The 25,737-nt window shown below is 44.8% G+C and overlaps 2 protein-coding genes across 4 annotated transcripts in view; one reads left to right on the forward strand and one right to left on the reverse strand.

Annotated features, from left to right (window-relative positions):
• LOC138567355 (uncharacterized) overlaps positions 1 to 25,737 on the forward strand; it is a 432,054-nt gene that overhangs the window by 227,669 nt on the left and 178,648 nt on the right. The window lies entirely within an intron of this gene.
• The window catches only part of SLC35A2 (solute carrier family 35 member A2), a 335,702-nt gene that overhangs the window by 103,830 nt on the left and 206,135 nt on the right, over positions 1 to 25,737 (reverse strand). For both annotated transcript variants that reach the window (XM_069645480.1, XM_069645479.1), the window contains exon 4: positions 12,299 to 12,951. In XM_069645480.1, coding sequence (XP_069501581.1) covers positions 12,299 to 12,951 — 653 coding nt within the window. The remainder of the gene's footprint in view (positions 1 to 12,298; positions 12,952 to 25,737) is intronic.

The raw sequence follows: 25,737 nt of genomic DNA on the forward strand, positions 1-25,737 counted from the left end.
CAGGTTATGGCTCCAGGCTAGCCTACCTTTGGTTTGCTTCACTCTTGTTCTGAGAAATCTCTAGGTATGATCCCCGGCATTCTATGGCCATTGGAACACCAGGTTTTTAACTTGTCTCATTCTCTTTCACCTTCTGGTTCCACTTCTAGCTTTTGGCTTTGCTAATGCTGGGCAGCTTATAGGAGCCTACTTCACCACCACCTCCGTTAACTCCCCTCCAGCTGCTAGCACTCATTTTGCATACTTCCTTCCTCCTACTCTCTTCACCTCTTCTTCCTTTTCCCAATTTTTCCTGATCTTTCTCTTCTCGCACGCTTTCCTCTCCCTGCTCTCTTCTCCTTCCTGCAGCCTTGTGTTCGACAGATACTCTCCTTGCTCCTTTTCCCATACTTTCCCACTCCTGAGCTTGCCCTCCTAATACACCTTCCTCACCCTGCTACTTTTCCTCCTGCTCTCCTTCAATCTGCACCACACTCTCACTACTGCTCCAACCTCTCACACCATGGCAAGACCTGCAATCCTTTTATATTCTGCAACACAAGATAATGGGCTCAATCGGGGCTCCTGATGTGAGCAATTATTTTCTTGGGTTTACGGTTTGTCTGCCGCGCCTCTATCCTCAGTTCCGCTAACAATACTTCAGTGGTATTCTGAAGCCAGAGGACCCAGAGCAATGGGGCGCCATACTGGAATCAGAGACAGCCCTGTTATGGTGGCCATCTGATTCTGCCAATCCCCATAGCTTGTTTGTCACCCTGACTGCATGTGACTACTGCAGCCCTCACTGGCTAAACAGTGTCACTGATTTCAATGTCATTGCCTAATCTCAATCGGCTTGGCAGGTTGTGATCATGCGCATGGCACTCTTCTTAGATTCTATTCCAGGACACGGGTGGCGAGCTCGGTTTACAAGTGCTCTGAACTGCTGCATATTGAGATTCCGTTTGCTGAGGTGTGGATGGCCTGTAGATATTCACATATGGGGCTGCGAGTAAGAGGCGCTGGCGAAGCACCATGTATCACCTCCGGCCTTATCATACATCAGGTAGTGAGTGGTCTATTTACGTCCAAAGTGCCTCTCATCACCAAACCCCAAACATGAGACTTTGCAACACTCACCTCAGGAGACTCCTTCTGGCAGTATGGGTACACACAGAAAGGACTACTCGCGCACCCTTAGCACCTGAGCAGTGCTTTAAGCTGGGCTAACTTACACTATCTTGTTAAAAGCAGCTGCCACTTATATTGCAAAACTGGAAACAAATCTTGTCAGCTAATACGTCTAACAGGGGTTAGTGAAGCTGTATAGTGGAGGTTTTGTGTCCTCTCTACTAGTATCTTTCTCTCTTTTCACATACAGACTAAGCTTCATATAAATAATATGCTAAATTGTTTGATGTAGTTTGTCAGGAAATATAAATGAATACATTAAAAAGTGTTAAGCACATATTCTCTCTGACTGACAGGATACATTGTGCCAGGTGTACTGGCAATCAGCCAATATATTTGTTCTGGAATCACCATTACAAAACTTTCATATTAACGTATAATAAAAAAAACATTCAAAGCAAATACATACAACATTACAATTTGATATAGCTATATTGGCCTTATCTATGCTAACCATTAACAGATGCAATTAAATACAATCCTTGTAAAATCTTAAGATAATGTTGAATGAAGAGGCTCCCTGGCCTCGCAGTTCGAGTAAATCATAATAAGTCCTAGCCTTACTCAGTACACATCATCTCCATCCATTGCCCTCCTGGGCCCACTGGACCATTCTTTGATGAACTCTGACAACTACTTGATTCTCTTTCCATTAAACCTCACCTCATTTCCTTAGGTGACTTTAAACTTCCCTCTCCAACCACTTATCTGAAATCTGAACTTCAGTCTTTTCTTTGTGACCACACTCTCCACTCTATCCATAACCTACCCACACCAGGGGTAACTCTTTGGATCTCTTATTCATCTCCACCTCTCCCTCAGCCACTAATACTACTGTCACACCATCCCCATCTAATCACCCCATTGTTTCAATCTCCTTTCCACCCTCTGACCAGTCCTCACCACTTGCATCGACTATTACTAAAAGGAAATGAATTTAAACATTAGGCTATGCCTCCCTTTCTCTCAGACCTACAGTTCGCACTCTCTGTTTTATACCGGGCTCTCTTCCACAAACACTGCCTTTCGCAGCTTCCAAACCCTACCATATTACTCATTCTCCTCTCACTTCCCATTGCTAACCTTAACCTTAACCTCGAAGTATCAGCATCCTCAACCATGGGTAAACTGTGAGAAACCTGAGGGCGCCCTCACACCTACTCCCCTTGGATCCTCTTTTTCAGGTGGCCAGGGAAAGGCCAGCGTTTTTGGATCCTGACCCTGGGGGTGGAGAAGTGAGGGAGAATCACTTGGGTGGAGGGTCCTTGGGGAGAGGATATCCACAGGCGAGACATGGTATCCCCCGTTCCCTTCTGAAAACCAACCTCACCCTCCCTCAGCCTTCATGGGCTGTTGCAAACCCTCTTCCCTCGTTTCACCTCATTCATCCCATTATGGTACTGGGACGAGGAAGAAGCAACTAGGAGTAGTGAACACCAATAAGTCATTTGACCACTCTAGTACCGAGATGAGGAGGAGGCCTGCAGAGTGTTGTAAAGGTCAGGCATGTCTCAACTGCTCCAATAATTACAACCAGGCAATAAAAATTCGAAAGTCACAACTGCAATCTGTCAAATGGTTGCAGGTGTATAAAAAGGGAGGCGACCAGCAGCAAGGAGAACACCAGGGAATCCTGTGTGCGAGGAGGAAGCCAAGGTGGGTCCTGCAGGAGAGCCAGGACACCGGCAGATGACCCTAGGAAGCTGTAAAGCCAGGGGCCAGCTGGGCCAGGAGAACTCCACCGGAGAGGGAGTCTCATTGGTCCGAGGTCCGCAGCCAGAGCTGCGGACACAGAAGAAAGAAGAAAAGTGACTGACAGTGTCCACGGAGAGAGAGCAGAGCTGCCAGCGAGATCTGAATAAAAAGTGAAGTGGGAGCAGGGCTCGCGGGTGAAGCAAACAGGTCAGTGGAGCCGAATTCAAAAGAACAGCTTCCCGGAGGAAACGCCAGGGACCAGTGAGTGTAGTGCGAAGAGCACTCAAACCGGGGCGGTCCTGGGGCTCTGTGGGGAAGCCAAATTAGACATAGAATGAACGAGAAAGCATACACCAGGTGAAATTAACCCAAAGCAACGGGAGAGGAAAATACAAGGACAATATAATATGCAAGCAGCAGAGTGAAAAATCACAACTATAGAATACCAAACTAAAGGAAGGCTTTTGGCAAAGATGCGCCTTGATGACAAGAGTGTGTGAAATGCAAATAGTGCCTATTGAAAGCAAAGCATGAGTCGTATGAAGGACAAAAGAAAGCAAGTATAGAAGATTGCGAGAGAGCATGAAAGAAAGGTGGCAAAGAAACAAACTATACATGAAAATACATTGTGACAAGGCAAAAGATCTGGGAAAGGAAAGAACACATGTGGCAAAGCCAAGAGGCTAAGGAGAAGCCAAGTGGGTGTGAATCATCACACAGGGACAAGTACAGAAGAACCTGTGTGGGCTAAAGAACCTAGGGTTCCTGGTTGCGCAACCTGCAATGGGTGGACCGTGTGGTCCGACAACTGCGCCTAGACCAGGGGAAACCTAATTGTGAAAAAAAAGAGGTTACTGATGTGAAACAAGAGAAAGTAATCCGATTGAGCTGTTAAGAAACCAGGAGTATAAAAGTGGGTTTCACACACACCATTCATATGCTCTTTCTGAACAAACATGCGCCAGCTGCTGCGCAAAAAGAGACAAACCCACTCGCATGAGGACCTACAACTCTACCTCTCTGCCCTGAACTCTCTCAAGACCTCTCTTGATAAAGCGAAAAGTGAATTCTACCTCGCTCTCTTTGACTCTCACTCCAACCATCCCCACTGGCTACAGGGCACCCTAAACTCACTCCTCATAAACCTAAGATTTTGAACTCTACTCTCATGGCCAATAACCAAGCTGAATACTTTGCTGCAGAAATTTTAAAAAATTAGAGATTCTCTCCTGACTTTCCTCACACTCCTCACTTCCTCCTCCCACATTCTACACTCCGCCTACTCTACCATCTTCTGCCTCCATCTCCTACTTTAGTCACACTAATACTGAAGAGGTTCCATCTCTACTAATGAAGGCTAACCCCTCTTGTGTCACATCAGACTCCTCAGCTAATCAAGCCTATTTGGCCCTTTAGTGGCCTTTCACCTCTCTGAACTCTTCAACCTGTCCTTTGAGTCCACTTGCTTTCCCTCTAGTTTCAGAATGGCTACGGTCATCCCTATCCTAAAAAAGCCAGGGGCTGACCCAAACCTACGGCCTAACGTTCTCCCCGTTTCTCTCCTTCTGCACTACTCTACAGTGCTTGAAAGGGCTGTGTTCAACCATCTTACCAATTTTTTAGACATCCACACTTCAAGAGCACCCACAAGCAGGTTTCCGCTCTCACTCCACAGAAACTTCTCTCATGATTGTCTCTGCTAAGCACTGCAACCTATCCCAATTCTCCTTGTCCTGTCTGCTGCCTTTGACACCGCTGATCACACTGATCTCCTTAATACCGTCATGTTGAGATTTGCGATTGAGTCCTTGCCTGGATTGAATCTTGCCTGGCATGTCTCCTGAAGCAAAAACACCTTGCACCTCACTTCTCTAACTTTTGGTGTTCCACAAGGCTGTGTATTGGGTCCTCTCCTATTTACACTCTACACCTCTGCTCTTTGGGCACTTATTTCCCCTTTGGTTTCTCGTACCAACTCTTCACAGCCGACACCCAAATCATCTTCTCTTTTCCTGAACTCTCCTCTGATCCCGCAATCAACATTTCCAATTTTTTCTTTGCCATTTAAATATTGCATGGCTTTGCACTCTCTGATGTTCGACCAAAACCGAGGTGCCCTTTTTTCCCCGCCAACCACTCGTCTCTTCCACTGCCTATCCAGTTCCCACCCAACACTCTCCCCTACTCTTCTTCAGCTATAACCTTCCCAACTTTCATCTCCAAAACTACAACAGCGGCTTTCCTCAACCTCCTAAATATTAGGAAAAATCAGGCACTTCCTTTCAACACTGCAAAGCATCATTTAACCACTCTTGTCTTCTCTAAACCAGAATACTGTGCCAACATCCTCTTTGGTCTCCCTAACTTATGCTTTCTGTACTTTAGACAAGATCATTAACTTCGCTACCCGGATTCTATTTGAGCACCCTCACTTCACACCTGCTTCCTCGTACCATCACCAAGCTGGATGGCTGATGATGCAAAACACTGCCAGATTCAAATGTCTTCTTCTGGTTCATAAATCTATCCCCCTCTACCCAACCTAACAAACCTTCTCGTAATCTCTGCTGCGCCTCCACAACTACCTTTAACTGGCCTCTCATCTGCTTTCTAGCTAACATTTCTCCCTTGCTTCTGAACCACCTCTGCCCCTCACCTTCTCTACTTCCACTCTAGCACTTCATCCATCATGGTCACATCCCTAACGCAGCTGGCTGTACCGCCTACCTGCACTTAAGAATGTCTAATGTTGGCTGTCCGTAATCTATATATATCCATCCATGTATTGTCCATGGTGACTGTTCCATTTACTCCCCTCCACACTGGTCAATGCTACTCCCATTGTAATATGCTTACTGATTCCCGATTTCATATCTATTGTATATTGTTCTTGTGATCAAAAGAGCATTGTTCCTCCCTGTATATAAATAAAATACATAAAACAATATTCCTTATTTCAAAACAAGAAATTGACACCACCTCTAGGCTTAAGATGAAGGTTGCCACTGCAACAAGGAAATCCTTGCTACCTGCCGAATAAGCCCACACATATGCCACCTTTAAGGGCCTGGCGCTAGTCTCCCCAAGTAGAGGTTTAAGCAAGGACTTCCTTTTATGGCAGTAGTGCCTACACAAGAACAAGTGAACCAAATTCCTGGCCCTCACCACAGGATCATAAGAAATTGTTCTCAAGGTTTGCCCCCTTGCATAGATTTTAGGGCAGTGTACCCGAGATGAAAGTTGAGATAAAGAGAACGCATCTCTGGAAGCCACATTCCGTCCAGGTATTGCTCCTGCCAATCATGCCATTTCAAATTATAGAAGTTCAACCATGAGATAAATCCAATGGATTTGCGCTGAACAACAACCACCCTCTCTCATAAGAGCCCTGATCGTACCCAAGTCAGATTTAATAATAGGAATGTGCTCCTCCCACAGACAAGTAAGGTGCTCACAAAGTCTTGACATGTCTAAACCATGGCAAAGATTCAGCGCACCTGCTACACAAGTGCCAAGACCTCATGCAGGTGCTTCTTATACATGGCATCCCCTTTAGTGTAGGAGTTCGACCATCAACAGTTTGGTAGTTTTGATGTGGCCACATAACTCACTTGCACAGAAGTACCAGTGTCATAGATTCAGTTAAATCCTTAAGTGGAAAAGCACTTACACCATACAAGAAGAGTACGCCTCCTTCATCCAGTCTCCCCATCACTTAATCACATTCACCATTTATCATGGATATATGTATTTATATATAGTACTAGAAGCTGCCAGGTTGGCCCTTCAGAGCACTTGTCTCACAAGATGGATAGTCCAAAGGGAAGTCCCAACTGGAGTGGAGGTGACCGAGAGAAAGGCAACAGAATTATCACACGAAGAGGACAAAAGATTCGACATTTCGAAGAAGAAAGCAAAGTCTGAGAGTCCACTAAGATCTGCCAGGAATGTGGCCTCAGTTGCTCCCAAACTCTTTCTTAAGGATGTCATTGTTAGGCAGCATTAGTAGGGCTAGGGGCCCGAGCTCAGCAAACTTTGTTCTTGCTTGAAATGCCTGCAAGTAAATTGAAAGCCCTGGTTCTGTACGGAAGGTGTTCTTAAGTCAGTGCAGTGGGAAACTGGGAGCCAATGCAATGTGGCACTTCATGCTGACTCGATGGATCCATCGCCCACCCTCAACATGACATCTTTGATTGCACATCCATGATCAACACTCACCATCACCTGGCCCTCCTCCCACTGTGGTTGTCCAGAAACAATTGGGCATTTCCGGGTTTAACACCTGGTTTTGTCATAGCGCAATTGGTTTAGGTTGAGGTCATATGACAGCCAGAAAATTAAATGGTTCTACTACCCTTCTTAACAGTACTCATTGCACCGACCATGGAAAGATGAGAGGTTGAATGGAAATGCAAAACCCAAAGATTGTGATTTTCTGCATGCACGCAGATTTTAGCAGCAAACACTTATCGGGCAGAGCGGTCGTACCGGCTTGACTTTTCCTCATAATTGTAAGCAAAAATGGTCTTTGCAGTGCTTTGTGGATGTGGGCCTAGGAAAGTGGTGAGATGTAACACAGCACATTTTTTAAATGCAATCGAAATTGACTGTGGATCATTGATGGGGACATTGAGCACAAGGGCAGTAATTGAAAGAGTAAATGTAAGGGACAGGCAAAACATGGTATGTAGTTGTATAGTGGGCCCACAGACAGTGAGACTTAACAGTGGAAACCCTGGCTCCCATGTTTGGGAGAATATACACCATAATATGTTGTGCATTTGCATCTGGAAATCCAAAGTACGAGTCAATGAGATGTTCATTTTGCATAAAAATAGGCCTTGGGTCCTTCATGTTTACCTGGGGCTCTTTTTTCTACAAACACTTTTTGGAAGAGACGTCTTACATACTCTTATCATAACCATCTCCATAATCCAATCAGTTTCGACCAAAATAACAGGTCAGTATGTTTTAAAATGTGCTATTTGGCTCCCATCAAGAATGATGGTATGGTGACATCCTTTCAAACTCTCCTATTGGGAGTTGGTTATCTGGTCGGTTACCAGTGGCCATTGTCCATCAGCTCATGATTATATCAAGAATCGTTTGAAGGGAAGTGGCCAGCAGAGGGTCTTCTAGTTGTTGTAGGTCCTAAATGATAAAGAACAATAAACTAGAGATGTCACATGTTTGGATAAAAATAATTTTAAAAAAGGAGACGCTTTCATATCTCAACGAACCTCTTGAAACAATGAATATACAAGGAAATTACGTTTGAGGGTCCTTAATACTTAAGCACTCTGTGAATAACCCCAGACTTTCCTGTAAGGTCATTAATATGAAGGACTCTCAAATAGCATCTATCTGCACTACACCAAAACATCCCTGCGGTGCCCCTTAAGTAGAAACCCTAATAGCAGACAATGGCTGTACCAAGCAGTACTCCACTTAACATGCTGAAGTGGCAGTATTTTACTCCCTATTTTATGAAGTTGGTAGTAAAACTATTTTTTTAGGGAGAAAACAAGCAGTTCCCATTGCCAAGCGGGTATGGGAAATTGTGGAACTAAGAAAGATATATTTAACTCTAAAATAGCTATTGTTTTGCGGTCCATACGTTTATGCATATTTACAGATGTATTTCCAGTGACACTGCTCCGCTGGTACCACTGATAAGAACATAGTAGTGGAACTGTATGGGTGGGCAGTAGCAGTCTAGCCCTCTTGTGAACATTTGCTTGCTATTTTTTGGAGGAGCTAATTTTAATCCCTTTATTTTGGAAGAATTATTTGTCCGTTTTCAGGGAGTAAAAGTGGCTGGTACGCTGCTTTTCTGTAGGGCTGGAACCAGGGTCATGTCCGGCCAGTGGGTTAGAATCAGTGCGGCAGTGAGCATGCATAGAAACTAAAATGGATTGAGTCCCAGGAATTAAGGTTCAATGCTAGGGACAGATGTAGTTTCCTTGACCCGTGCTGATCACTCCTGGATTCATTTACCTTTCGTACTCTGGTCCAAAATGAATCAGATGCAAAGAGAGGCGGGGAATGATCTGCATACCATTATTCCCCATGGCGCTGAAGGGTTCGGTCAACAAATTATGTTTAGAGTATTCTGCATCCCACAGATCAAGACTCAATCCAAAGCTTCCCACGTTGATTCTTCCATGTGGTGCCATTACACTTGGCCAAATAAAGGCTTTGGCCTACATTTGGGGTACATTAAGGTTCTGTGGAAGTTACACAATTCTGCCCGTTTTGCTGTAGGAATTCTGGGGCCCCAGCAAGGAGGCAAACACTTACTTGAACCACACCTTATGCATGGAATGTTGGGGGGGGGCACACTGGGAGATCACAGCCATAACAGACAAATTACACCTACACACAGTTCATCCCCCTCCTAAACTACACATTCTCACATACTACTCCAGCATCCTGGTTCACCTTTCTCGTAAGGGCATTATCTCTCCTCGATGGCTGAGCGTCTATTGACGATGGGCCTCTCTCCATCTGCTACTCTGCTGATCCATGAACAGAAGGCAGAATAAAAGAAAACCCACCCACCAACAAAGTCGGCAGTCAGGGTGCTCTTTTTGAAGGGACTGGAAGAACACACAAAACTGAGCAAGGCAGGACCATTTTTCCCTACAAAGGAGATTTCATTCGTAAGGTAAAGGGGTGGTCCTGTCATATGAGGGTACGTGGGTATATGGATATACTGGACAAGAGTTTAATATGCAGGGTTGGGTGAGTGGCAGAGACGCAGCAGTTCTCCTTCCCATAGATATCTAGGGATGGGTTTCAGTGCTCTAAGGTAGGATTTCAATTTTGAAGAATGATGCACCTCTGTAAAGATAGAGCCAGGGGTTTATGAAGGCCTAAGAAAAATATGCACACAGTACAGGGACATTAAAGAATACCTCAATTTGACCAGGGCATTCTGCAATGGAACCTGGCAATGAGTGTTAACTGGTGCATCATGGCAATTAACTTAGTCTTTTTGATATACAGTTACAGAGTATCTGCAACAAAACGATGCACTGCTTACTTTGGGAGCACTTCGCAGTTGTCTGACACAGATGAGAGAGCTCACCGAGTGAGATATTACACCACCCGGATGTTTTTCAACCAACATAATATATACAAAAGAATAAAGATTGGAAAAGAAGGTTAATGCTGTACTAGTCAGACTACCACATACTACTTTTGATTTTCCACAGAACATGCTTTCGGCTTTATACTCCCAAAAGAAGGTTTAGAAAGAAAAGCAGGGCCCGGGAAGGGCAAGGCTGATATAAGCATATGTATCTTTTTTAAGCTAGGTCCTTAAACCGTATGGAGATGCAGCCATATAGACTACAGTAGGCTGGTGCATAACAATTTTTGAGGAGGGGAAAAAACAGTCTACAATGGTGAAATTACTTTATATTTTGACCTGAGAAAACGGAGAGTGCAATCTGGAGACAGTGGTGGTGACTTAAACCTCACCACCAAGAACCTACAGTGCAAAGACTCTCTTGGCTGGAAAAATGTGACTAAGCTTAAAGGAAGAAACTGCCCCCTGCAGAAGTGAAAGGCATCACTCTTTAACAAATACAAATCAATTTATTTCTTAAATGTGTTGGCACAGTTATCCAAAACGAAACAACTCCAACACTGAACATTATTCACCCCAAAACAATAACCACAGATCGTTCCCATTGATTAGTGAAAGATTATAGTGGATGTGCCTGGTACCTCTGCTGATTGCTTAAGAAAATAACAAACAAAAAAAATCACCTGTGCTGTGCAATAGCTCCTGGTAGGTGGGTGCTTAACGTAGTAGGGGAGAGGGATGATGGAGGGTCTGACAGGGGCTCAAGTACCCGTGGCAGTACCAACCTTTCTCAGTCCTATTCTTTTTCTGTCACTCAGGTCGGGAGAGGGGTGGGTGGGGGAGAGGGGTGCGTATATGTGTTTTCTTTCCTCCGTCCTACACTTTTGGTTTTGTCGATGCAAGTCTGCTTTTCCTAGCCCTACACTTGGTTTGTGGGCTGTACTGGTTTGTCTGTGTGTGCTGTGGTGGTGTGCGTTGCGTCTTTCCTCCTAGTGTCGTCTTCTTCAGCAGTCCGCACATGCCTACCTTGCTTCACTCTGCTCCCAATAGTGAGAGATGCCACTTGTGATCATCTGACCTGAGGACAGCAGGCCTACACATTTTACAGGAATCAACTCAACCCAGACAATTCTCGACCAAGAAATCAATAAAGCATGCTGGGGAAGGGGATTTCGGGGGAAGGCGCTCCACCCTTTGCATGGGAGAGATGTTGCACTAGCAGCACACAAGACTGCCACCATGTCCCCTCTAGACAAAACTGCTGCAAGTAATAAGGATAGCAACCTAACCACACACACGCAGGTGCACACAAACGCACACACAGTTACTTGCCACTGTCTGTTCAAATCTCCAGTGGAACCATACAGGGAGGTTGGCAGGGGCGCTTTTATACCAGGCATTGTTGACTGAATGTTATTGCAATCATAACATGATAAGGGGCCACTGGGAAAGCTTGCGCCGTTCAACCACCATTCAAAGCTTTGCTGAGCAGCAGGCATGCCCTACTCCCTAATTGGCAGCACAACGCTAGCCACAACTACCAGTTTCAGTGGGCAGTGCAAGGCTGGGCGTGACAGCAAGGAACAACCCTTGCCACTTGCCTAACTTTCAACGATACTTTTACAGCTCAATTTCAGCGTCTATTTGCAGGCACCTCAGACCAGCTTGTCGAGGAGTGGACATGAAAAACAACCACAGTGATCAGAACTGTCAGATGGGCTAATAAATTACAGATTTGTGGAGAGAGCATGGGATTGATCCTTCCAGAGTTGATGGTGCAGAAATCTCACAAAGCAGAGGATGTGATAACTACGCGTTTGGTGCCACCATGCTCTGCTTTAGTTTAACACTATAGAGACCAATGTTTGCAGCTGCCACACCTGCTGAGGGTGGCAGGATTATCAATGTCAACATCTGATAGGACAGGAACAAACATGATAAAAAAATCAATTTCTGGTTACAGTCCATCATCCTGGAAGTGGGATGACCAAGCATTCAGTCAGTAACAAAGGAAGAAGATCGTGTGTAGATTCCTTCCTGATCAGCTCTGCTCCTGTTTGCCACCCAATGGACCCACTACTGTCTCAAAGTTTAACCCAAAGGTACAGGTCCCATATGGCTTAGAAAATACTCCCCTTTCGAAACAGAGCACCAATTTAGTAAACTGCCAAGGTTAATGTATTGATGCAGTTAGGGCAAACCGAAAGGAGAATGCAAGGGTGCATAAGGGGAGGTTAGTGAGTGAGACCGTCTGGGTTATAGGTGGCTACGAGTACGGGAGGAGAGGAGAGAAGCAGTTCAGAAGAAGAATGATAGAAGTGTCACTTCACCAGCACTGACTTTGGCAGGAATCCTTCTTTCTCGGAGGCCAGCGGTAGTGCCAGTGCCGGCGCCTTGGGCAGACTGTACATGTAAACCGCTCCAATCACCAGTCCGGCACCACATGTGAAGAGCAGGTTAATGTGGAAGCTGAATAGGTACACAGAGGCCACAGTGGAGACGATGATGGAGAATGAGGTGGCAAAACCCTTCAGGATGTTGTCAGCATACTTCACTACCACGGCCACCAGGAGGCCGCCAAATGCCTGGTTGAAGATAACCGTCCAGACATAAGGTGTGTACCCAAAAAAAAATCCACGCTCGGCCACTTCAGGACCATCATTGTACCACATACAAAGAAGTCCGAGGCTAGTGCCAAAAATGCCTAGCTGAACATTACGCAGCCAAACAGAGGCTGAGCTCCCCTTCAGGATCTTTTCAAAGTAGACTCCTGCGAATCCTGAAGAGAGGCATGAGATGATCACTGCTACTAGGCCCACCAAATAATTCTGGTCCGTGGCCTGGACCTTCTTACTTCCAGTCTGATCCAGCTGCACAATGGCAACACCAATAAAAAGCAGCACCAGGGAGACCCACTGCAACCGAGAAAGGCTCTTCTTCAGCATGAGCACCGAAAAGATGGCGGTCGTCAGGATCTTCAGCTGGTACGTGACCTGGAAAACATCAATCAACCATAGTCAGGGGCTAGAATATTACAATTGATTGCAAATGTACAACCTGCAGTACAGTCAAATGGCCTGTAGTAACTAGATTGGGATGTCCAGTCAGAAATTCCTCAAAAATAAAACACTGGACCATTTGTCAAAATATGGTCAAGTATTCCATAGGCTCAGTGATTCCATCCATTCAAAGGAAACAACCACACAAGGACCTTGAAATGCTTTAAAAATGAAAATAGGCTTAAGCAAACCATTGTGCTTTAGACAGTACTTCTATTATGGATGAATTGGCATACGTTCTAGTGTACTGTTTGCTAAAAGATTAGTGAGTTGTCAGTCTTTGTTGTGCCAGGATTTAGCAAAGAGAAAAGACAAGTTGAACGTAACAGAAAATGCGATACTGTTGTGGCACATCAATTTACCCTAACATCATTCAGTGAACGAAATCTAAAAATGACTAGATACTAAACCATGGACAATCCCTTACACAATCACTCTTTGAATCAACAATCTCTAGAATATCATCTAACCCCGTCTAGCAACATCAACACACCCACAGGAAACAGTTAAGTCCTGGAAGCAAAAAGGTTAATCCTAAAGTGGAGTCAGCACAACTTCCAATGCAAATTTAAATAATGGGTGAATGTAGGTGTTTGGTAACAGGTGATCATTCGAAAGTTAGATACTTGGGAAATATATGTTACTTGCCTGTTATTTTTCAAATCGCAAGCTTTATATTCCAGTCATCCAACACAATCTTTAAAACGGCTACAACATAGAAGTAGGGTCTGGAATAAAATAATAAAATGACACAGCAAAGACTAAGCAGGTCCAAAATGATACAATGCTGAGTGTAAACTTGCTGTACTACAGAACATGGACCGCTTCCACTGGCTGTGTATTAATCAGTCGCTGAGATTTGGGCAGATAGATCACATGAAACAATGGGGAGAGGGAAGCTGGAACAAAGTGCAGGGAAGAAGATCGACAAGCTGTTTGCTCTCCTGTTCCTGCTAGCTTCCATATCTTTAAAGCTGCCCACCAAGGAAAATGGGTGCTTCTGCAGGCCTTACTAACACATCTAGGGCCAGGTTTGGGAATGCAGTCCAATTAATTCTTGAGCAGTATCCCAAGAGTTCATTGGACCACATTCCCAAACCTTGGAAAGTAAACTAATGTAAATGGCTAAAAACTGTTAGTAAGGGTCACAGAAGCAACTAGATCCCTACAGCACTGTAGCAAGGTAGCTTCTTTAGATCGAAATATATTTCTATCTGGTTGAATTAAAAAAAAAATGCAAAGGCGATAGCAGTGTGCGGTAGGGGAGTTATGTTTCAAGCGGTTCTATGCAAAAATAACCTGTGAAAAATAGCCCAATGTAAATAAAAAAGGTAAAAATAACGAATTTTACATTGTAATAAATGTAAGTGGTAATGATTATAATGAAAATGAAGAAAGTAAAAGAAAGTAAAAGAAAACAAAAGGTAGCCAAACATTATCACCTGCACCACCTGCATAGTGTGCCATAAAATCAGATGCCAAAAAGGTCAAAATCCCATTTAAATGTATGTTTAAAGGTCCAGAGGGTCCACAAAATCTGCTTAGAGATTCACTAGAAGTTGAGCTTTTGGAGTTCTTCCCGATAAAACCACATCATCCACATACAATGATCAGGGCGGAAAGAACATCCACTGGTTGCGATAAAAGATATTTTTCCAGACCATCAACATAGATATTGAACCACAGTATACTAACACAGACCTGACAAATCCCGCTGGCGCTTTTAAAAGTAACCGTGCATTCCCCTTATTCCCCCTCCATAAGTGACAAATATTTCAACATGATAATTCAGCTTGACCATATTCAATAAGTCACGATGAATTCACAAATTATAGAGCATGTATATAACAAGGGACCATTTACAAATCCATCAATGACACATAAAACTTTCCTCTCCTGCCCCTTCCGGGACCACATAGTATTTGTTGTTAAAGCAGTGTTTGATGGTCGATCCCTGCAGACTTGCAAAAACCTAACATCTTATTTATGCCTATCCCTAGCTGAAATGTACCCATCAGAAACCTAACACACAAGGGAGAGAGAACCCAAAAAATGTTTTTTACAAATTCACAGACCAAAAGTCAAATGATAAACTACAAAAGAAAAACTATGTGTGTGTAATGGAATCGATTGGAGCGGCATAAGGGCAGTTACAGGGATAGCAAAAGGATCTCATTTTCCATAGTACCGCCTCCCTCTGTTCCTAGAGAATGGTGATGTGCCGCCTGTCTAAGAAATGGACAAAACAAGAAGGACCCACACAGCCTCGCTTGAGGTGTAGAATTGTCAGTGTCTCAACCATTCCACATCTGAATCAGAGAGAACACTGTGGCTATATGTTAGGGTATTTTACAATAAAGAGCTAGAGTGTACACAAAAAAACAGATATACAGATAAAAAAAAGCATGCCACTATCGCAGGACCAGAATTGTATTCTTCCTGGACCTGTGGACTGCTAACTCAAAAGAGTTTTCGAATTTCAAAAGAACTGCAGAAAAGATATAATTAGATCTATTAGCAGAAAGATATGATCATATTTGAATACTCCAGGCTAGCCAGATGACATTTCTCTAGTAACAGAAGGCCTTGTTTGATCATTCTTGTTCGGAATAAATCAGCCTTTAACCATACTCATTAAGTCTCCTTCAGCTTCCCAAGCTCTCCAGGCATAAACGTTGAATAGTCAAGATTAAAGAATAATGATCGCTTTAAACATGCACTATTATCTTCAGGTCATTAATATACTACCATCAGAATTCCACTGAAATGACAGAATATCTAGCGCTGGTGGAGGATCTGCAAAATAAACTTAGCCTGTGGATATCTGACAAAGGTTTTGAAAAACGTCCTCAAACAAGCTTGGTACACAGATCCAGCAACCCTTTTAATGCCTAGGGGGGAAAAAAAAGAAGCTGGACTGCCCGTTTGTGTTACTGAATATTGCACAATCAGCAATCGAGTGCAGTGACTTCTAAGGAAACAGTGGTTAATGGGCCACTAAAATGTAACACCCCAGTCAAGGGGGGCATGGGTGAGCAGCAGAGCAATATGGCCCCAATCTGGCATCTCCCCAGAGGCCAACATAACCGTTGATTTTCCATCCCTATCGAGCCATCATACCTCCTGGCATTATATCAATGCCTCTGAACTTACCCGACAATGTGCAACGAAGAACACAGACTGCTCCACCATCCCGCGGCCGGGTAGTGGAGGAACAGGGACGTAGAGAAGGTGTGAAACGACCACCCAGAGACGGGCCTTTTAGCAGCTGAAAATCCCTACCCCAGCCATCTAAAGCATTGCGAGCCGACTTCAGTGGTCTAAAGCGCAAGCTGTAACGAGGCGGCAGCCCATAAAGATCTCACGGACCATGTCGAACCGGGATGACATGAGAACCCTATGTTGGACACAGGGATTACACAGCAGGTGTACTGGAGAGTCCGAGCTTGGGCACTTATCTGGAGCAGGGTCTGTAGTTGCAGTGTGAACAGACAGCCCTTGCCGTAGATATCTGGAGATCCAGCGGGTCGACCCCATTGTGCCGGAGGGGACAAACCACTCTCATACACCGACCACCGGAGCCTAGGGCCACTTCTACACACAATGGAGTGGGAACCGACCTTTGATCGGTAGCAAGGACGGCAACTGTTTTGTGGAATACAGTGGTTGCAGATGCTAGCGCCAGCAGGTGCTTGAACTGACGATACAGCCTCATTTCCCAGCAAGGGTGCTTTTGTGCCAACACATGTGGCCCTGTTGTACCAAAGTCTTTGGAAGCTGAAATAAACCCTGGTCCACAGGTCCGATTGTCTAACTCGCAGAGCGGATATAAATCATTGGAATTAAGTGGTTGTCTATAGTCTGTGTGTACCTTCTCCATGTTGGCGGATCAGATACTCCACCTTACTTGTTTGTCATGCCCCTTCCTTCAGAATACAGACACAGTATTTGACCACACCACACTGAGTATATACCCACGCTCTGCTTTTCCCTGGAAGGTGCTGTATGTGTTCTTTGTATACGCTCTGCTGGGAGATCGCTGATCGCTGTATAATATTATGGCAGGGAAACAATCAAGCGCCAAGAAGCAAGCTAAACCAAACAGCCTTGCTAAGAAATCGCCAGAACATGCTGGAGCAGCAAATAAATCTGGATCCACTGATATCTCTGGAACTATCAACAATATGATGCTGCAACTGCAGCCAAGTATTTGCAGTAGTGATCAAAAGGTTGATTGAGTCAGCACTAAAGTATATGTAAGAAAGGGCGAGGAAGAGCACATGAATGATTTCAGTGGAAACTCAATACTCAATGTTATTCCCGGCCAGACCTAAAAATCGTATGTAACATTAAGGCGACTTTCTATGAAAGTGGATATAAGGGGTTGCGCAAAATTATAAAAACTTTGATGGAATGTTTGACAAGCAACATACCATAGAGTAATCGTGTTCCTCTGGTGTTTTGCATTTTAGCATACGGTGAGAGGTTCCAAGCGGTCGCCACAATGTACAATACTGCCGGACCCACTCGCCGATTTGTCCATCACTACAATTGCCACAATACAAATACCTCAAGTTGAAACGCTTGTGGCCTTAATAATCCTATCAAGAGACACAAGGTTTTAGCATATCAGGCCCGACACAATGCTTCAATCATATTGCTACAATAAAACACGTATCTAAGCAGTGAAACATGAGCCATTTGCAGGGAAGTGGGGCGCAACAAATGGTATGCTAGCTATTCAGCATACTCTAGAGGAGTTATATTACTAGACCATTAACTAAAATTCCATGATATATATGTCCCCGTAGTGAGATATGCGTTTGTATCGGGTAACCTTGGTGTCTAAACATTACACTGATGTTCCTCTATGCCCCCAAAGTACACCCCATAATTCTTTGACACCATCCTCACTAAATGCTGAATTTTGTAGCTAAGCATATACTTATAAAAGGGGTGACTTCAATATAGCCCAGAACCCCTCGACTGGTAGGTCCACACACAACCTCTTGATCAGTGCGGGACATTATGGACCATATGGGGGACATCCCTCTAATCTATATATTGTGGAAAATACATGGAACTGAATGGGATTACACATCACTCCTCAGTACATGATTCCCATCCAAGCTAGACATTTGGCAGAATTCAGTTGGTCTTAAATGTTTAACAACTTATTGCTGTATACTACTCTGGACCCTCTCAGACCATAGCCCGATCATAATCAATTTGAGCTTGAAATGATGACCCACCAGGATCAATAGATGGTGTTTCAAATCCTGTGCCCTCAATGATCCTATTTTCAATCACGATCTCAGTAAAGAGATGAACGCCTTCTTTTAAACCAATGATTCCTCAGTCTCCAGTCACATCTTACTCTGGGAATCATTCTCAGAAACAGAAATCTTTAAGACTATCCACATAGACTTGAATGATTGATTGCTCCCTGAAAGATCTAGAAGATAAACATGCCATAGAAAGCTGTGAGGTTGTAGCTCTTCAAATCTGAAATAGCCATTCAAATTACCAAGATCTTCCTGAAAGAGAAACACAATTTGTAGTGGCCCAGGGCACTACCCACAATTACCACTCTGGTAGGTTACTATCATGAGCCATCAAGGCAGACCGTGGCAATTCTGATGTGGAATCAATAGTTACATCCGATGGCCGCACCGTTAGCAGCCCAGAATCCATTAATCACGTATTTGATAATTACTATTCAACATTATAGACATCTAATGTTCACACGACTGTTTCACAAATTGAAAGGTTTCTTGATCACGCTGAGCTGTTATGGCTTTAAGACCATATAACCCATTCAACGCACCGATCGCTGTGGAAGAAATTGCGAATACAATAACAGACTTGAACTCTGGTACAGCACTTGGCCCTAAAAGCCTCTCTGCTGAGTTCTTCAAGGAATTTGTGGGTGTGCTTGCTGCAAGGCTTCTAGAAGTACCCCAGGAAGCACTGCAGTTGAGGACCTTAACTAGTACGTTGTCCATGCTAAATTTAGATTAAAAGATGCTTGCAAACATCCTAACCAGCAGGTTACATCCTTTGCTACTTGGGAGGGTTCTCTTGGAACAATCGGGCTTCATCCTCATCATTCACAGCATTTCTACCATCAGCAATGTACAGAAATTATACAGGATTGATCAGGGGCTATGCATTGAATTAAATGCAGTCACTATCCTTTTTCGATGCTGAAAAGGTGTACGACTCCCTAAAGCGTGTCATGCTTACAGCTGACAAGGATAGGTATGCGATTTCAATTCCTTGCTCTGTTATGTAGAAATGAACAAGTTACTTACCCTAGGTAACGTTCTTTCGACTGGATGTTTCTCCCACATATTCCTCATCTTATGATATGATATCTTCCAGCTACAGCTGCTTCAGAATCATTTTTCCGGCAGAGGCTGCTGTGCATCGATGCGGTCAACTCAATGTCCCTCGAGGGCTTCCATCCCGGAGTGGTCGTCATTGTCAGTATATATAGCATGTAAAGCACCCTGTGGCTTCAGTTCTGTTTTTTAGCCTTCCTCATGTAGAATTACCAGCCTCAGTGAGTCCTAGACAGTACTAGACTCTGAAAGAGTGCAAAGTGTAATGCCTAGAAATTCTACAGCGGGGTAGGCTGGGAAGGGCAATGAGGAATATGTGGGCGGAGTATCCAGTCGGAAGAACGTTACCAGGGGTAAGTAACTCGTTATTCAAATGGATTGTGTCCTGCCACGTATTCCTCATCTTATGATAGACTCCCAAAGCAGTCTTAGGTTTTGGAGGAGGGAGTAAGAACTTTCAGTTTCAAGATATCATGGATCGAGTATAAACTGCTTTGCCAATTCCTCCCTCCTGGCTTGAGGATGAATCCAGACAGTAATGTTTTGTAAACGTGTGGATGGTAGACCAAGTCGCTGCTGCACAAATGTCTTATCAGCACCCCTCTTTGAAGAGCGGAAGATGTTGCCATGCCCCTTATAGAATGGGCTCTTCGGCCTTTTGAGTTTCTTTCCCGGGGAATCTGTAGCACTCTGAAATAGCCAGAATTATCCATCTGGAAGTCCCAGTTTATGTCCAGTGTATCAAATGAAAAGCTGGTCATGTTGACATATCTTTGTCATCCGAGAAACGTAAAAGCTCAAAGCCCTTCTGGGATGAAGCCTATGTAGCCTTTGCTCTTCTTTGCCAGAATGAGGGGGGAAAGTTGGAAGGATCATTTTCTGGGCTAAATGGAAATCCGAAATAATTTTTGGCAAAAAAGAAGGTTTAACCCAAAGGACAACCTTATCTTTGTAAAAAATTGTAAATGCATGCTTACTAAATAGGGCCTCAACTCACTAACCCTGCGGGCTGATCTTAACGAACGCAACTAACAGAATCATTTTAAATGTTAGCATTCTTAATGGACATGAGTGGAGTGGCCCAAAGGGAGCACACATGAGACATTTTAATATTTATTTATTTATTGCATTTGTTGCACGCCCAGACCCGGAGGTATCACGGCGTAGTTACAGACAATGGTATATGCAATCTTGGTAAAATAAAAAAAGCTTTAGGCAAACAATGCAATCTTAGTAATATAAAAGAGACATTAGGCACAGAGAGAATAATACATACATTATATATACATAATAGTCAGTGGAATTTAGTATTGGTTGAATAACCAGGTTTTGCGCGATTCTTTTTTATTGAGGGTAGGACAATTCGTTCTTCATATTGGTAGGTAGGGTGTTCCAGTGTCTGGGAGCAAGGACTTTAAAGCTGCTACCTTCCACTTTTTCTCTTTGGTGTCAGGGGATTTCTAGGTTATCATTATTGTTGGATCTGAAGAGCCTTGTATGGTTTTTCTGGTGACTGTATTGATGAGGTATTTGGGAGCTTTATTGGTGAGGCATTTATGAGTGATACTTAGCGTTTTGAAAAGTATCCTGGCTTTGATGGGGAGCCAATGGTTGTCTTTCCTAATGTTAGTAATGTGTTCAGATTTTGTTATGCCTCGTGCAGCCCAGAGGGCTTTGTTCTGCACAAGTTGGAGTTTGGCTATTTTGGTTTTGGATGTGACAAGGAAGAGGATATTGCAGTAATCGAGCTTGGATAGTATAAGCGCTCTTGCTAGTGTAACACAATTGTCAGCTGTGAGGAATTTGTGACTGAGGGAGATGAGTTTGGAGGTAACAGAATAAGATCCCAAATTGGGACTTGAAAAGGTGTAGGAGGGAATACATTAGTGAGCTCTTTAAGAAATTGTATAATCAAATGGTATTTTGAAATCAGATACCTCTTCCAAGGTGCGCTTGAAGATTGAAAGCGCAGCCAAATATCCTTTAATGGTCCCAATCTGGAGCCCCAGATTAGCCAAATGTAACAAAAAAAAAGACAACACCATAGGTGTATTGCAGTGAAAAGGGACCACATCCTTTTCCCTACACCAGCTGCAGAATTTGTTCCAACGGCAGCAGCATAAGGATTTCTTTGCTGGCCATCTGGCCGAAAGCAAAATCCCCAATATGGCAGGTCCCAATCCTTATATCTCCAACTCTCGGAAACCATGAGTGAAGGTTGAGTGTCTTGACCTCTGGATGGAGAACCCGACCCTCCTCTCGTGAGAGAAGGTCCTCTCTTTGTGGAAGAGATTGGAGGGCAGATGGACATGTCCAGAAGGTCCCGTTACCGTATCCTCCTGGGCCAATCTGAAGCAATTAAGATAATGGATTTCCGGAACTTTCTCAACCCCCTTATCACGTGAGGAATGACAGGGACTGGATGAAACGCATACAGAAGTGGAAACTCCAAGTCAACTATGAACGTGTCCCCTATACCTCCTCTTGGGGGAAATTCCCTGGAGGAAACAGTCCGCACTGGTTGCAAACAAATCCATTTGAAGGTTTCCCCAAAGGGCTAGGATCTCTTCCTGAGCTAGTTCCCACTTGTGGGAGTCTGTCTTCTGCCTGCTCAGAGCGTTCGCCGCCGTGTTCTCTTCTATGGCTAGGTGAACTGCTGATAGGGAGACTACTTCTTGAATTGCCCAGAACCAGAGCTGCATTGCCTCTCTGCACAGTGGTAGGGACCCTACACCACCTCTCTTGTTGAGGTAGTACATGGCCACCGTGTTGTCCATTATTACAAGGATATTCTTTCCCCGTACAGGGGGCAGAAAGGTCTTCAGCGGTACTTTGATCGCCCTCATCTCTAAAAGGTTGATGTGTAGTTTGGACTCGGATGGAGACCAACGACCGCTGACTGTTGTGAGAAACCCAAAAGGTGTCTCTCCCGCTAGTCCCCGGAGATCTGTCGTCCAGGTGTCGAGGACACCGCCATCGCTATTGGATCCAGTTCCTGGGGGTGGACCAGTGGGGGAGGATCACATGGACGAGGGGTCTTTGGGGAGTGGAAGTGGGACACCAAGGGTTGAGACGCGGTATCCACTTCCTTGTAACACCTTTTCCCCTTCCTACCCGGTAGGATATTTACAAGCTCTACCCCCCTCCTTTTTCCCCACACTAACACTTTCTTACACTGTAACAGACAACTGACTTACACCAGAGCCCTTTACCTGACATATCCCAACACACAGGTCAGGCAGAGTCAGGCAATTGATAATCATCACGCACACCTGACGTGTCCTTTATCTTCCCCACAGGGATAAAAGGAGGAGCACGAAAGCACAGGTAGAGCATGGCCGAATGCACGAGGCAACCGCTACACCAAACCAGCAGTTCAAACTGAGAAGAAATGTGGTGAGACCTGGAAGGATGACGAAGGGGGAGTTGCCCTTACCCTTTTCACCACGGACCCGCAAAGCCCCCGAAAGGGAAATCATAAGACAGTGAGCTACAGCTGGCGTACGAAGCAGCAGACATCAATGGTACAGGGGGCCTGCCATTTTGATAATGCAGGCGGAGAGGCAGGCTAGCTACCGTGGTACTATCTTTGACTGCAGAGAACAAAGAAGCCAATGGGTTCAGCAAAGCCAATGAGTCAGAGGAAGCGGATAGTAAACCGAACTGGGTTGAGCCCAAGGTTGCAAGTGGCAAAAAATGTTTAATGCAAGGAATCCAAAAGAGAAAGAACTTGTGTATGTGTTTGAACTTTAAAGAAAGTCCAGTTGAGGTCCAGGTGCAGAGGGGTCCGGCGCCAAGTGGGCGCTCATTCGAAAAACTCTGACCGGGACCGGTTCTTTGAAACTACCAGAAGCCCTAGGAAAGGCTGGAATGCGGCGGTCAGAGTGGTCCTACAAGGGTTACGTCAAATCCCTTGTACAATCGATATTCTCTGAATCATTGCCGAAAGAAATTTACGGGAAGAGAACCCCATTTTCCAAAAGGTTTCTGAGCTGTAGAAAAGGCAGGTGTGAATCCGAGGGAGGGAGGCCCATTTTTGCAATAAGGATCCGAGCCCGGTGGAAGCTACGAGGAGGAAACCAACGCTTTCTGATGAAATTGACTAATACATGAACTTTGTTAGAGAAGGTCATAGTGAACCCGACGGAGGGAGGCCCATTTTTGCAAACAAGATCAAAGCCTGAGAGAAGGAGATTCTAGGGGCGAGAGGCAATCACCCAAGGTGCAAGACCATTGAGAGAACTTTTGAGTTTATTGTTTGTGTATGAAAAGTAATACACCTGTGAACATTGTGTCGACGAGTGAACCCGGTCGAGGGTTGTCCGCAGTAGGAAGTTGCTTAAAGTGACATTGTGAATATTACAAGCAATATTTGAAAGACTGTGTTGAAACCGACAGAGGGAGGCCCAAATTGCAAGAGGGATCGGAGTCTGGCGGAGGGCGATCCAAGGGAGTACCGAATTAACTTGTTTGTTTGTTACTTTGAACCAGCAGGCCTTCTAAGGCAAGACACTTTTGCAGGAAAGAGACTTGGCCTCTGAAGGTCTTCATATTGTTGAACTGGAACTGTGAACCTCGTGCAGACAAGGCCCAGCAGTGTGCTGTGCTCAGAAGTCCCGCCTTGTCCCGTGCTTAAAACGTGGGTAAGGGAGACCCAGCCATACCATCCCGATTTATCATTTTGTGAACACTTCCTTCTTTTCTGGGGAACATTATCCCACATTGTTTTTGTAATTTAGTAGTATGGATTGGCAATATTTATTTTTTGTATAGGCCCTTTTTATTTGACAAGACGCAACTATCACTGCCTTATGATTTGATGGTTGCAGCTTGCCCCCATTAAATTAGGTGTTTATCTCACCCATTATAAAGTTCAATAAATACTCTTGAACTGTGATCACAACCGTTTGTTTTTACTGTTGCCACCATGAGTTCCATACACTGTCAGATTGTTGGTGTGGGCTACTGGTCATCTCTGGCCGTGGTTGCCAAAAAGGTTCTCCTTTCAGAATATTGTACTCGCAGGTCCACCACAGAAGATACTGTGCGATCTATTCGGAACCTGAAGTAGGTCTGACATCCTGCCCGAGAATTGAGACCACTGCGTCCTGAGGGCCCATTGAAGTGATCTCATTCTCAGGTTAGCCTCTGGCACCAAGAAAATGCAGGATACCATGAGTCTGAGCAACCTCAAAAGGTCAAAGGTCGGAAGACACGTGGCACTCTGGAATTTGGTGACCATCTGCAGAATGTGATGAGCCCTCACCTAGGGTGGTGAGACTTTTCCCAAGGATGCATACAGGACCGCTCCGATGAATGGGAGTCTGAGATGGTATCATGTGGGACTTCTTGAATTGAGGGAGAACCCCAGTCTGTGGATAGAGTGGCAGGTGATGCTTAGATGTTCCAGGGCTTGTTTGGGAGAACGAGCCCTGATCAACCAATCATCCAGGTATGGGTAGATGTGAATTCCCTCTCTCCTGAGACTCAATGCCACCACCGCCAATATCTTGGCAAAAACCCCTGGGGAAGAGATCAGCCCATAGGGCAGAACTCAAAACTGATCATGAGAACCACCAACTGCGAACCTCGGGTACTTTCTGTTTGTGATGGATCAGTACATTAAAGTAAGCGTCCTGAAGGTCCAAGGATACCATCCAATCCTGGGGCTGGAGGCCCTGAATGATCTGACAAAGTGTGACCATTTTGAACTTGTCCTTCCTGAGGAACTTGTTAAAGCGTCTCATGTCCAAAATGGGTCTCAATCCACCATCCTTCTTGGGGATTAGTAAATAGGGAGAGTACCGCCCTTTGTTCCTCTCTATCACAGTTACTGGTTCTATGGCACCTCTCTCTAGCAGGCTCAACATTTCCTGCAAAATGAATGGATCTGGAACTCTGAAAGAGTGGCTCTGCAGTAGATGGTGCTGAGGCCTCTTTAGAAAGGGGAAGCAGTAACCCTGGGATACGATTTCCAACACCAAAGCACCTGAAGTAATGCCTCGCCATTCTTGCAGATGCAGCGAGTGTCTGCCACCCACCGGGGTCTTTGAGGGTTAAGGCCTCGGAGAGGTTTTGTGGCAGCTGAAGCAGCGGCTGATGGCAAAGTAGCCATTGCTTGGGCGGGATTTGCACCTCTCCCTCGTCCACCATGAGGAAATCTTCTCTGACCCCTTTGACTAGCCAGTCCTCTCTCCTTCCAACTAAGGAGTAGAGGCAAAAGGACTTACCTCTCCAAGATGATCCACTGGGGTGAGAGGGTTGTGGCTGTCTGATGGCGGCACCAAGGGAATTGGCCCCTGCCTTTGAGGTCTGCAGATTTTCTAAACTTTTGTCAGCTTTGTTGCCAAACAGCTGGGTGCAATCAAAGGGCATG

This window comes from Ambystoma mexicanum, chromosome 2p, assembly GCF_040938575.1.
Source record: "Ambystoma mexicanum isolate Mex_15411 chromosome 2p, UKY_AmexF1_1, whole genome shotgun sequence".
Classification (NCBI taxonomy): domain Eukaryota; kingdom Metazoa; phylum Chordata; class Amphibia; order Caudata; family Ambystomatidae; genus Ambystoma; species Ambystoma mexicanum.